At 36.3% G+C, this 14,973-nt stretch overlaps 1 protein-coding gene across 7 annotated transcripts in view; it reads left to right on the forward strand.

The window, feature by feature from the left end:
* The window catches only part of Ralyl (RALY RNA binding protein like), a 673,831-nt gene extending 660,528 nt beyond the window's left edge, over positions 1 to 13,303 (forward strand). For all 7 annotated transcript variants that reach the window (XM_031376347.1, XM_031376350.1, XM_031376349.1 and 4 more), the window contains one exon: positions 12,366 to 13,303. In XM_031376347.1, coding sequence (XP_031232207.1) covers positions 12,366 to 12,383 — 18 coding nt within the window. In that variant the 3' untranslated portion in view covers positions 12,384 to 13,303. The remainder of the gene's footprint in view (positions 1 to 12,365) is intronic.
* The last annotated feature ends 1,670 nt before the right edge of the window (positions 13,304 to 14,973 follow it).

Consider the following 14,973-nt stretch of genomic DNA (forward strand, 5'->3'; position numbering starts at 1 on the left):
AAGATGCCTATTGGAGTTGGGAGACAGTTTACAACTGAGTCAGGGAAGAGAATAGAGAGGGTGGTCTGTAGGATTCCCCAGGAGACATGGGAAATATTCTGTTCCCAGTCTGCTACACCTGGTATCCTTTTGCAGTGCTAGGGAAGAGACTGGAGGATTGGTTCTGGGAAAACACAGATAGAGGAGAAGGTCTGCACAGATGCAACATTTTCAATCTGCCTCTATTATTGCAAGTTTGATTAATATTTCTATTTATTATGGTACTTACATAAAGGTGGAATCATTAAACTTGATGCTGGTTTCACTTTACCACTTCTACTGATTCTTTGGGCAAGTGTGTGTGTCCATTGCCTCATTAACCTAAGCATTATGAATGTGGCAGGTAGTGTCTTAACTAGGGTTTTACTGCTGTGAATAGACACCATGACCAAGGCAACTCTTATACAGAAAACATTTCATTGGGGCAGGCTTACAGGTTCAGAAGTTTAGTCTGGGGCTTTAAAATTACTCCTGAATCATTCAAAATTCTGTGTATTGAGCAGATTTGGGATTTTCAGAATATATTAGAAATATTCCAAGCTTGTCGAACTTGTAGGGCTTAATTTTTTCTTGAAAATTAACTAGTACTTCTTAAATATGTAGAGAAAAACAAGAGCATATAACAAAACAATAACAAACATTTCTGCACTTTAATGTTTTCTCAGACTTTCTCAACTCTAAAGACAGAATCGTTTTACTATATCTTTGTTTTTGTATGGTGGAAAAATACATATAATTAAATGAGAATTGTTTTTGGAAATCATATATATACACACATATATGTATATATGTATATATATGATTGATTCTAAATCACATTTTTCTGTTAGATATAAAATTCCTTTTAAAAATACTTCTGCTTGTGTTGCCAAACTAATTCTACAAATAACTGTGTTGTATGTAATTTTAAAATGCACACTTGCTCCAGCTAGGCTCTGGGATCATATGCTCTGTTTGCCTGTCATTTATTCAGCCTCCATGGCTAGCTAATGGTTTCCTGAGTTCCCAGTTATGTTCTGAGAACAGCCTCCACCATGTATGTGGTCAGCTGAAGTTTTATGGAGAGAGCACTGCTCATTCCTCCAGCTGGCTGACCACCCAACAACTGTCCCTCTTGAGAACGCTTGGAGTGAAAACATTAGAGACTTTTTTTTTTAATTAGATATTTTCTTTATTTACTTTTCAAGTTTCTGTTTCCTGGTTCCACCCCCTCCTCGAAAATCCCCTATCCCATTTCCCCTCCCCCTGTTTCTATGAGGGTATACCCCCACAACCACTCACTCCCTTTTCCCCAGCCTGGCATTCCTCTATACACGGACATCAAGCCTTCAAGGGACCAAGGGCCTCTCCTTTCATTGATGTCCAACAAGGCCATCCACTGCTACATATGTGACTGGAGCCATGGGACCCTCCATGTGTACTCTTTGGTTGATAGTTTAGTGCCTGGGAGCTCAGGAGGGTCTGGTTAGTTGATATTGTTGTTCCTTTCATCTCCTTCAGATCTTTCTCTAACTCCTCCATTGGGGATCCCATGCTCAGTCCAATAGTTGGCTGGGTGCATCTGCCTCTGTATTTGACAGACACTGTCAGAGCCTCTCAGGGGACAGCTATATCTGGCTTCTGCCATTAAGCACTTCTTGGCCTCCACAATAGTGTCTGGGTTTGGTAACTGTATATAGGATGGATGTCCAGGTGGGGCAGTCTCTGGATGGCCTTTCCTTCAGTCTCTGCTCCACACTTTGTCTCTGTATCTCCTCCTGTGGGTATTTTGCTCCCCCTGCTAAGAAGGACCAAAGTATCCACACTTTGGTCTTCCTTCTTCTTGAGCTTCATATGGTCTATGAATTGTATCTTGGGTGTTCCAAGCTTTTGGGCTAATATCCACTTATCAGTGAGTTCATACCATGTGTGTTCTTTTGTGATTGGGTTACCTCACTCAAGAAGGCATTTTCTAGTTCCATCTATTTGCCTAAGAATTTCATGAAGTCATTGGTTTTAATAGCTGAGTAATACTCTATTGTGTAAATGAACCACATTTCTAGACAGATAACTCAAAGACAGGACAAAGAATGTCCTGTCACATCCTCCTTGGCCTCCACCCACAGCAGAGGCCACAAACTATTGCCCCTGAGACCTACATGTGGGTGCTTCCTCTCCACTCCACAACCTGATCTGAATTCCTCAATCTTCTCTGCATCACCCTTTTTTTCCTGACTCTCCTGGAAATCCCTCCTTATCCCAGCGATTAGCTTCTGCTGTCTCTATTGACCCCAATCAAAGTCAATTAGGGAACCTTTGCCTACATAATTGTACAAAGCAATTCAATGTGTGAAATTTTAAAGTTCTTAATAATCTTAGTATTGATTAGCATTTAGTCTGGAGCTAAAACAACTTAAAACAATAATAATATTATTCTTAATTTAAACTAAAATTTATCAGCTCTACTCATAAATGAGAATGTTAGTGATTCTAAAACAAATACAATCATCACAATCTTCATAAATTATCAGGAAATAGTTTGAAAATTATATATGTGTGTGTGTTAACAATTATGAGTTAGTGTATAACTTAGTTCTCAAGTTCTTATAAATCACACAACTTAACAGTGTACTTAAGTTCTTTTCAGTGCTGAATTAATCGACACTGAAATTTAAGTAAAATTGCATAACCCTCAATAGATAATTTATTATTCTTTTTTTCGCAACTGAAAAAAAAAGACAATGATTAAAGCAACTTTTAAAATAAAGTGCTTTTAATTAGGTTACAACACGCAGATACACCCACACACACACACACACACACACACACACACACACACACACACACACATACCATACCACATTACTAGCAGAATGGCAGCATATCAGTGAAGTCCAGAATGTAGGTTTTGCTTAGGGTCTCATACTTTCACAATGTCCATTTTTCTTTTCACCTCATCTCATATGCTCACATAGATCACCTGTGCCCACTAGACCTCCCCTTCCCTTTTCTTTTCTACCCATAACTGGAAAGAAGAGGAATCTTTGACCTGGGTCTAAAGTGTACAAGACATTTTGCTTCATAAAACAAAGATCAAAGAATAATAATTGGCCAAAATATGCCTCACTGGTTGTAATTTAAAACAAATTTGAATATGTTTATATGGCATATTGTTGTTTTCCCAGCACAATTAAAGAATGTCCAGTACTGGGTAAAATCATAATAAAATCCAGCCCACAATTCTGAAGGTTCTAGAACATGGTTTTAGATCCTCAGTGTCCTAAATATGACAAAAGCCTTGTGGCAAATGTCATAGGAGAGCTTCAGTCTTTTGCATTATTCAGAGAGAACCTGGTGAGACATTCAGACACAGCAATTGCAGAAGAGGTATGCTTGTTCTTTTCATGACAGCACTTTTGAAAGACTTATCTCAGGCTCCCATGAAAACTACCACAAACCCTTCCAGGTGGTGATACTCAGGACCTACTGACAGACTCTCTAGCTAAAGATATACAAGCTCACAAAGCACTCTGAGCACAGTGCCCCAATACTCAAAACTAAAAGACACACTCAAACCATAGTCAAAACATAATGTCAAGTATTTCACAACCTTCCACTAATTGTACAGGTAAATGTTATTACTGTGTCATTCTCAAATTTTAAGCAATTCAGATCTATGTAGAGAACAAAATAAGGCAGTCTTAGCCAAAGAATCCAGAAGCCTAGGCTCTAAGCCCTCCTCTTGATTTAACCTTCTTGAGGTCATCTTTAGAATTGTTCTGATGACTGGATCCTGTTATACTCTTCCCCGTATATGTAGTTGCCAAACCTAACAAAATGATATTCTTGCTCTTCTGATTCCTATTTTAATATTCTAATAGCAGCTTGACACCCTCTAGAGTTGTTCTCCAACTAATTCTCTTCTGCCATGCTATAAGATCTGACATGGCCTCAGAGTCTCTAATTGGGAGCCACTGATATGTCTACATTTTAATAGTTATACATCATAACTACTCTCAGTTCTCTGAATCATCACAGTCTCTGTAGCTTCTGTATTATTATAGAGTTTGGACGTTTAATAGATTTAGAATGAGGATAACAATTTTTGTCCAACCACAAGGATCTACAAATAGAGAAAACTAACTGCTTTGTGATATGAGGAATTTCATGACACTTGTGGTAGATGGAGCCACAGTCTCACAGCCATCAATCACCTTGACATTGTGAGAACCTCTGCAGACCTAGGTATTGCTCTAGACAACTGTGACCTGCTCAGTTGCCTGGCATGGTGATCCTTCATGTTCTGGAGTTCGCAGTGGAGAAGACATCATGACAGTTTTCCTCACTAGAAAAAGAATTCCTTAATAAATCTGAAAATCACTATTTGCCTTTAACGTGAAAATAATTTATGATTTTGATGAAAGGAAATGTACTACAAAACAAAACAAATATGTCCTGTGTGTCTAAATGTAAAATCTATCACTGTGCCAGTGCTAGCATTAGCAAAAACAATGATTCCACAGAGCAAATGATATCATTAAATTCTAAATGGAGATTTTTGAAAATCACATATGGTAATTCCAACTAAATACCTGGCAAGGATATGGCATTCATAGTTATAATCATGTTAGTACATTATATTTAAATCAGTATGAATCATTTTATATTACATCTATAAGCCAAGCATAAACTAAACTAAAGCATAAATATGGAAAACAGTAGTATTTATTCTTTATATCCACAGGACTTAAGTAAGCTAAATTTAGTAATATCTACCTTTTATCTTCTTATTATAATTATGTTAATAACTTTATATTCTCTTTCAGTTGAGGAAATAAGTAAAGCATGTGGTCATACTTTGCATAATTACTGAAATTTTGTAATCGTTCAGAAAAACATTGATTTCTTGACTATTAAAACTGAATGATATGGGTATTTATGATCCACCAATAATATAAACTCTCGGTTACACTTCTTTGATGACAAATTAAATAAAGATGAAAATAATTTAATAGGACAGTTAGGTCAGGTTATAAAATTGAATAATTAAAAATAAGTCTTTAATGGGGGGTTATCAAATTGAGAAAGTGGAATGGAGATACCATGAAACCAGTACAGCAAGAGTCAACATATCCTGAAGACAGGGGACCAGATGTGATCAAATATCATGGACCATGCCTTATCCAGAATCACTGCACTTAAGTATCTCAGGAGAACTGAGGTGTTTTTCAGCATTTATAGTTAAACCATCAGATTTTGGCCTTTCTTCAAGTAAGCAGGGTTCCCTTCAAAGCCACATGGCCACAAAAACCAGATGGATACTATTCGTTATCAAGAGACTCTTGAGGTAAAAAGAACTTTATTATTTTTGATATGATGATTGCTCTTGTTCTTTAAGTCCCAAGTCAAGACCCACATTCAAAACGGAAGGCTAGGTGGATCCTGCATGCTGTAGGACACATCACACAGACAGAATGTGAGGTTAGGGTATCCAACTGTTCAGCATGTTGTAAGCCGTCACAGGAGAGATGATGTATATTTCAGAAATAGGTGATGCCCTCCTGAGATGTGGTATCTAACTTTTTAAGACTGTCAGTTAAATGACTAATTTTAAGACATGGCCTTGGGGGAAGAACAGTCAGGACGGGTGACAGCATACTCCGCAGGTGTGTAGGAGTTCAAAGGCCTTCAAAACTCTGTCTCTCAACAGTAAAATGAAGGAGGTCTCAAGGTCTGAGGGACCCAGATAAAGTTAAGAAAAATTTAGAAAACTCAGTCCTGGGCTTTGCCCTGGAACAGGTAAATCAGAACCTATCAATCTAAGTTTAACAAGATCACTTAATAATTCTGATCCTCAACAGACTTAATGACCAAAAATAATGATAAAGATTCGTGAGAGAAGTCAAGCTGTTGACTCTATCCTGGGCCTCTAACAACTTCTTAGGTTTGTCCTTCAAAATCTTTGGATACTTACATTTCACTTACCTGTATAAAAAGAAAGTTATACAATTCTTATTCTTTCTATTCGATTTCAATAAAACTCATATGCATTTGCATGTTTATAAAGGTTTTCTTATTAATCTTGGAAATGCATAAAGCAAATATTCATCAATCTAGACAAGATCAGGTAGCAAACAGGTGGATCTGTAGTTTTATTAACTTCCTCCACAGTCCAGATTCTGAGACTACTTTTACAGACTCAAAGAATTTAAGTATCGATATCTCAGGAAAATGACAATTAGGTATTTGTTAATCATTTGTGTTAGAATTTTGATAAAATGTATTTCCTAAAAGCCTAGTGTATTTAAGGCTTAATTCCCATCTATTGATGACTGTAAAAGGTAATTGGATTGCACACTTCATCAAATCATAAATGCATTCATAGGTTTGTAGTTGAATGAGCGATCAGAAGGTAGGGCCTTCTTAGAGTAGTCAGTCACTAAGGCATACTTTAAATGGTATAACTTGTCCCTATCCCTGTCTTTATCTCTGCTTCTCAACTACCATGTGTTGATTGACTGTCCTCCACCATGCCATTATCCTGTAATATTGCAACCTTGCTGCAAACTTAAAAGCAACGGTAGATTTACAAAAGCCAACCAGCCTCTCACTTTAGGTCTTGCTCACTGCCACCATCCTAGTTACCCCTCCCACAATTCTTCCCCTCACCCCTCCTCCCCTTCTCTTCTGAGCGAGTGCCCTACCCTGGGGTATATCCCTCACCCTGGTACGTCAACTCTCTGTGACGCCGGGTGCATCCTCTCCCACTGAGGCCAGACAGAGCAGCCCAGCTAGAACATATCTCACATAAAAGCAACAGCTTTGGGATAGCCCTGGCTCCACTTGTTCAGGACCCACACGAAGACCAAGCTGCACGTCTGCTACATGTGAGAATCATATGTAGGGCAGGCCTACGTACAGCCCACGTGTGCTCTTTGCTTGGTGGCTCAGTCACTGTGAGTCCCAGGATTCCACGTTAGTCTACTCCGTCGGTCTTTCTGTGGACTTCCTTATCCCCTTAGGGGCTGCAATCCTTCCTCCTTTTCTTCCATAAGAGTTCCCAAGCTCCATCCACTCTTTGGCTGTAGGTATCTGCGTCTGTCTGAGTCATGGCCTCTCAGAGGACAGCCATGGTAGTCTTCTTTCTTCATGTAGACTCCTGATAACAGAGTATCATTAATAGTGTCAGGGATTAGTGTTTGTCCATGGGATGAGTCTCAAGTTGGGATGGTTATTGATTGGTGGTTCTCTCAGTCTCTGCTCTATTCCCTGCCCCTGCATGTCTTATCGATAGGATACATTTCGGATCAAAAGTTTTGTTGATATCCCTGTCGCTCCACTGGGTTTCCTGTCTGGCTACATGAGGTAGCCTCTTCAGGTTACATATCCTCAATGCTGTGAGTCACAGGTAAGGACACACTCATTGATTCCTGGGCACCTCCCTTAATCCAGGTCTCTCTTTCTGGAGATGCCCCCTAACTCCCCACTCCTGTCAGTTGCAGATTTCCATTCATTCTCATGGCTATCTGGCCATCCTTCCTGTACCTCCCCTCTCACGCCCAATTCACTCCCTCCATCGGCTTCTTATGACTATTTTATTTCCTCTTCTAAGTGGGATTCAGGTGTCCTTGCTTGTGCCTTCCTTCTTGTGTAGCTTCTTTGCGTAAGTGGAGTGAAGCATAGATGTCCTGCATTTTATGACGAATATCTACTTAATGTGTAATACTTACACTCTTATGTGTGCTCACTTAATACGTAAGTGAGTACATACCATACATGTACTTCTGGGATTGGGTTTCCTCACTCAGATCTCAAGATCTACTATTTGGCTGCAAAATTCATGATGTCTTTGTATTTAATAGTTGAAAAGTATTCCAGTGTGTAGACGAACCACTTTTTTTTCTTTATCAATTCTTCAATTGAGGGACATCTAGTTTATTTCCAGTTTTTTAATATTATGAATAAAGCTGCTATGAACATAGTTGAGCAAGTGTCTTTGTGTGATGGTGGAGCATATTTTGGGCATATTCCCAGGTCACTTTCATGTTTTTAATTTACTACCACTCTCTAGGTTATACTAATATTGTACCCACCAACAACCTCAGTGGTCATCAACTAAGAAAGCTATCCTACTCAGTTTCAAGAGCTGTATGATACCCCATGTGATTTAATTTTTAACAGTCGATGAGTATTATTAGCCAACTTGGTTTCCATTCAATTACATGAGCTAATTTTGGGGTCTAAAAGTAAAAATAATATTTGGTCCCAAGTGTTTATTGATATGTTTGACTTATAATAAAAAAAGATTGTGAGAATCTGTTATTAGAAACATAAAATAATTTTTATCTCATGTGTAATGAGGGTTATATTAATGCTCAATATAATCCTATTATCCATAAAAATGAATGCCTAAGTAATTACTAGAGAAATGTGACTAGTGTTGATAAGGTATTTATTATGGTTATGTATGTGACCACTATTATATAAAGTTCTCCACCATCTCATTTTTGAGGATACTGCATAGACAATATAAAATATCAAATGTTTCTGATCTCTTATCAGTTACACACCCCAATTTAGAAGGACAAACATTTCTGCTAAACATTTTCTTCATAAATACCTCTTTTAAAATATTGTTTACCTTTTGGTGAAACCATAGTAAAAAAAGTTGTATTTATTCAACAATTCACTGGACCTTTTTCATTTCACTTACATGAATAAGTGGGGTTTTAAAGTAAACAAGCTTGCCCTATGATTTGTGCTGTTTTATTTATCTTTGTCAAATACAAGGATCCAGCCCTGTTTCAGTGACTCCTTTTGTGAGTTTTCAGAAATAAGAGGAAATGGGAGTTGATAAAACATTCATCGTCAGGAGAATTTGTTTTAAAACCATCCAAGCTTCCATAAAGCAAGCAGATAAATGACTCACTATTCAAGAAAGCACAATTAGTTTTACTTTATACTAAACAAACCAATTTTGTAAATGACTGCCTCCAAGTGTCTAGAATGTCACAGCTTGTTCCCTTTTTCCCCAGTACTTTAGAAATCAACAGGCAGCCCATTTTTTTTCACATCAGAATCCTTGTGAATATATTTTCCATTGCTTGATGATAAGAAAATTTATATTCAAGTCATGTTTCCATATGAGTAATAATAGCACAACACTACTTAGAGTTACTGAAGCTTTTCTTTTATACTGGAGAAAGGCTTTATAACTTTATTAAAAAAAAAAGATTTTAATCAATTACTTCCGAGCCCTCCTTCCTTCTCCCTAAAATCAGCATCGTTTAAAATTGTCTATAGTTAAAGAACAAAAGAGGTAATAAAGAAAAGTATATGAAAGATAATAGGAAATGAACAAAGTCTACAGCTTGGTGTTTTTCATTTTAAAAAATGTAGATAATTGCCAGATTGGTCATGACTTCTCAGATGTGCAGGACAGTGTGTGGCTATTCTAAATCAATGTCATGTCAGAACAAACCTGGAGAAATACAATGGCTGCAGACTTTACAAACACAGCTGCAGCAGCAGTTTCAGCATTTTCCATTCGTAATAAGAAGATGACTAATGCATGCTCTGGGAAAAGACTATGGTTACCGTCATATTAGCTGCCTCGGCTTGTGCCTGCCTGCAGGTGTTACCAATCAGACTCTAATATGGGCCATGGCTCACTTTCACACAGCCGCATTCTTCGATAGGTTAATTTTATTCCTTAAGGTACTCCTTTTCTTCCAGAGGTAATTGATTACTTTGGTATTTACTTACAGATTATATACACAATGTTCTTTATGCCACACTTACAATAGTGTATGATTTTCAAACATGAGTTCAAAATACAGTGCTTCTCAGTCAAATGGCTTCTTCCTATACACAGGAGCACCTCCCAGAAGAAGATGAACACAACTGAATAGTGGTATAATTTTTAAATGTATGTTTAACATGTATATACTAGAGGCTGAATAAGGAGAAGTAAACAAGGGTAAAAAGACAGTATCAAAACACATTTGTGTCATCTTCCTGGGTTGTTATTTTTATACAGATGCAAGTTTTATTAACACATGTTAAGTTTAAGTTAAGTAAGATTTACTGAAATTATAAAATAAAAATTGTAAGGCATTTTTGATTATATTATGTGTAAATGAATCAAATTCCACTTGTCACTTGTCCAAAAGTCACTTGTAAGAGTCATGATTAAGGTTTTGGCATTCAAAACTTGTAAATGTGATTTGTAATTTAATGTGTTTCATATTTTATTTATAGGCATTTTATTTGTCTGTTTTAACAAATAGTCTTTTTAAATTAAAAAATTCTTTACACTTAACATATTAAACATTTTAGTATAACCTAGCTTTCTTAGAGTTCCAACGTAATATTCATAGTAAGATTTCACTAAAAAACACAAAACAAAACAAAAATCTGAAACCATGTGAATCAATAAGTTTTTCACAAGACACTTTTATCACCTTAAGTATTAAGGGGAAACATTTTTTTCTGAATGTAAAAACATTAACACTATGATTTATATTATAATAAATATTTTATATATAGGTGAAATTTATGTAATTAAAAGTATTCATTTACTAGGGAGGATAGAATCTCGTGTGGCTGGCATTACTTCTCTGTGGGTAGTCATTGGCATAAAGGAATAGTAGGATGAAAGAGAGAAACTACTGCTCAGGTCCACAGAGATCACTTTAACAGTGACTGTGTGCAAGAGAGAGATTGGCCTCTTAACCCAGCTTGTAGAATCAGCATCTCCAATTGTAACACTTAGTCTTGTCCTAATTTCATGGTTTTGTTTGTTCAGACATATATTATTGTTTCCATCTGAGTCCAAGACTTTTAAAGTTTGTAGGAGAATAGTAAGTCTATTTTTTTTTTTGTTTTATTTGGTTTGTTCTTTTGGACTAAACTGTAAAATTGGTACAATTTATGATTTTTTTAAAAAATAAGTATTTCAATATATAAAGTACCCTTTTGGAATACTTCAAAAGTTAAAAAAAATACACATTTTTTATTGGCTCATTAAGCACAATTATTTTAAAACGACATAAAATTATGACTAGTCTGCATATTTTTCAACTCTCTATTTGCTTTTATTTTATTTTTATTTATTATTTTATTCATTTACATTTCAAATAATATCCCCCTTCCTGGTTTCCCCTCTGCAAGCCCCTGCATCCCATCCCCCCAACCCCTTCACCTCTATGAAGGTGCTCCCCCACCCACTCACTCACCCACTCACCAACTCACCCACTCACCCACTCTTGCTTTACTACTCTAGCATCCTCCTATGCTGCGGCATCAAGCCTCCACAGGAACAAGGCCTCTCCTCCCACTGATGCCAGATAAGGCCATCCTCTGCTACATATGTAGCTGGAGTCATGGGTCCCTCCATGTGTGCTCTTTGGTTGGTGGTTTAGTCTCTGAGAGCCGCAGCATAAGGGGGATGCTAAAGGGGTGAGGTGGGAGTGGGTGAATGGGTTGAGGAGCATCCTCATAGAGGCAAAGGGGAGGAGGGACGCAAATGGGATGGGAGGGTCTTGTGGAGGGGTAAGGCGGAAGGGAGATATCATTTGAAATGTAAACTAATAAAATGATTAATAAAAATAAATAAATAAGTAAATGAAAAAGTTATTAACGGAAAAAAGAAGCATTTTATATGCTACTAATTCAACATTTTAAAATTAAAGGGGGGAATATTGATCTGATTAATTTTTTTAAAAATCCTATAGTTTCAGTTTATACACCATTACTTCAGTAAACACCTCCACATAACTTCACAGCAACATTTATTTTCAAGTATGAAGTTAGAAATACAGATCCCAAATCTATCCTTAGGATGAGCCACTTAATTAATACAACATATCCACAAATTTTATAATACTTCCTTCTAATTGTGCCATATCTGAGGTTCTACACAATTTATTTTATTTTGTATGAAGTTCTTCACATTGCTTATTTATTAATGGCATCCCAGTACACTAGTCTTTAAAAGCATGTATTACAAAGTATCAATCAGTATCTCCCATGTACAGGATTTTGATGACATGCACATTTCCATATGTGGGTCCAGTGAAGAACTATAGATCTCTAATCAGTGTTTCTTGACAACGATATTCTTATGATTTGTGTCTTAGATGATCCAGTGAGTAGTCACATATATATCAGTACATGGATAGAACAAATTAGATTGATAGAAAGAGAGAGACATGAGGCTGGATTGGTCAAGGGGTAGGCCTGGATGGAGTTACTTATCAGATAACTTGTATCAGCATATCAGCACATGCTTTTTAAAAATTAAACATAAATTCCTGCATTTTTTAAAAAATGATTTTTTTTCTCAGTTTCTACAGATAAAGTGATATGAAGTAGTATACAATAGTGCAAAAGAAGAGAAGAGAAACAGTGCCATGTGAAAAAAATGAAAAAGATGGTTTCATAATGGACAGCAACATCTTCAATTCAGTTTATGTAAAATCCCCAGTCATATGGACGGTGTTGTTCACTTTCAGAAATACCATTTCTTCTGTGTTCCAAGCTGTACAATTGTTATTTTATGGCTTACATTGGAAATGTGTTTTCTCTCTTGCTTATTATGTTTTTTATTAAGTCTTAAGTTGTGAAAGATGTCAGTGAGTGGTGAGAGAGACACTGTATACAAATGTATATTTGTAAAAGCTATTTTTATGATTAGCATGTGTCATTGTTGATCACATAGTCATGTGGTGTTGCAATCCTACATTTAAAGCTTGTTTCCAACAATGTCTTAAGGAAAATATACATTGTATGTTAGTTTTTGTAATTTAATTTCAATTTATAGTTTAAAGTATCTTAGAACATGAGGCAACTATTTGAAAAGCTATATTTCTGCCCTCTAGAAGCATCATTTTTATTAATAAAGAATGCAGTTATTTCAGAAGTGACGCAAGAGATTAAGGACTTTGGTTTGACCTGTGAGCATGCTTGGCTCTAATGAGCTGAAATGATCCAATCATCACCTATTTCCTGAGGCTGACTGAGCTCCTGTGAACAGTTTTCAGTACTCATGGAAGTAGATTGATAAGGAAAAGATTGTCTTGTCCTTGGATCCAAAAGTTTCAGTTAGTGCACATCCCTTCCATCTTCTCTCCTAGTCCTCAGAATCCTCCATTCCCAGGCATTGTGTTTTCCACATATTTTTGGCCATTGTCTTGTGCAGTGGAAATGGGAGAGGCCAATCCCCCACAGGCTATAGGCACACAGCACATAATTTCTTAATAAATACTGGTTCTTTTAAAACAAAGTTGGTGTGCGCTTTTCCTTTGTGTTGTGTTTGTTTTAATATTCAGTGTGAACATTTTGCATCTCCATGATGGGATAAAAACAAGTCCAATAATAAAAGCAGTGTAACTATGCTGAAATGTGTTCTGGATGTATTCTCCATACCCCACATGGCATGCCTGTGTTTGAACATACGTTAACTCGTTGTACAAAAGAAAATCAGATGGGCCTGCATTCTTGAAAAAGTCACCATCCAAATCACATTTTAAGAATGTGTATTGCTGAATGTTGAATATTGAATGATAATAAAATAATTCTAGATATAAATTTATATACCTCATCATGAGGTCTTGGTTTTTTTATCAGATCATAAATTTGTTGCTAGATATTTTTCAAGGTTTTCATTAAACCTCCATCCAACCTCCATCCAAATTCCTTTTGCTATCTAAATTGCTTCATTATATCAAATCGTATGTTTTCACACAGAAACTGGGGGGAAACTAGAATCACACCAATATGTTTTTTGCTAAGTTCCTTTCTAATGCCTTCAAAATAGTTTACTTCATACTGATTCTTTGTATTCCAAACATAATCAAATAAAAAAATACAATTGCATCAAACACCACCATTTCAACTAAAATTTTGAGAGAAAAATTATGAATCAAATCTATTATTAAAGAAAACAAATATGCTATTTTATTTTTCTTGCATGTTTTTATGTGTGTGTTTGTGTACACACACACATATATATATATATTGTTATTGTTTTGTTTCTTTACTTGGTAGAATGTTGATATTCAAACACAATGCTTTCTGCATAAAAGAAAGAATTCTACCTCTGGTCACATCTCCTTTATACATTCTTGTATGAGGGGTATTGTTTGTTGTCTGTTTTTTGTTTGTTTGTTTGTTTTGTTTTGTTTTTTTTAGAAATGTGACCAATAAAAGCTAAGATCGAAATGCTCTCTAGCTGACCAAGCATTGCAGACAGATTTTGCCTTTTCCACATCCCTCTCCCTTTGTAAACCTTTAGATTAGATTTTCAAGCTAGACCTCAAGGTCTCTTCCTTTATTTGGCCACTTCCTGAGACAAATAGCCAAGGTCCAACTATCAAAACATTAAGATCCTAAGGTCAGAATCCATCATTTGGCCTCACTGGCTAACATGCTATCTTATTAGGAATAACCAATTAATTCTAGCACAAACTTCACAAACTTCCCCTTTTTCTCCCTAAAATCCCACTCCTGGAAAAAAGCACTTGCTGCTTGGTCTCTTAATTTGCTCACTCCAGAAGCAACCCCCACCTACATACTTGTCCCTCCAGAGTAATAAATCCTTGTACTGAGAACTTGGTGTCTGAGTATGTTTTTTGTACTAACTCTAAGGAGCACCTCTTATACAGTTTATCATTTCTCATTTCCAGAAACATGAAAAGCAAAAGGTGGTTGTCGTAGGTTACAAGACAAGTTGAGACTAATCACTGCTTGATTCAATGTGCTATATTGTCTTATGTATACTTATTTACTTCCAAATACATATATTCAGTATGAATAATAGGATGCTTTCTTGCCTACACTGTGTGTCAGGAAATAGCATCTATGAGTATTTTCCCAATATACCTTCTATCAGACATTATAGTAGTCAATAAAGAATACTGATACCACTATAGTGAGGTCAACTAGGGTCACAGC

The sequence above is a fragment of the Mastomys coucha genome, unplaced genomic scaffold (assembly GCF_008632895.1).
Source record: "Mastomys coucha isolate ucsf_1 unplaced genomic scaffold, UCSF_Mcou_1 pScaffold17, whole genome shotgun sequence".
Classification (NCBI taxonomy): Eukaryota; Metazoa; Chordata; class Mammalia; order Rodentia; family Muridae; genus Mastomys; species Mastomys coucha.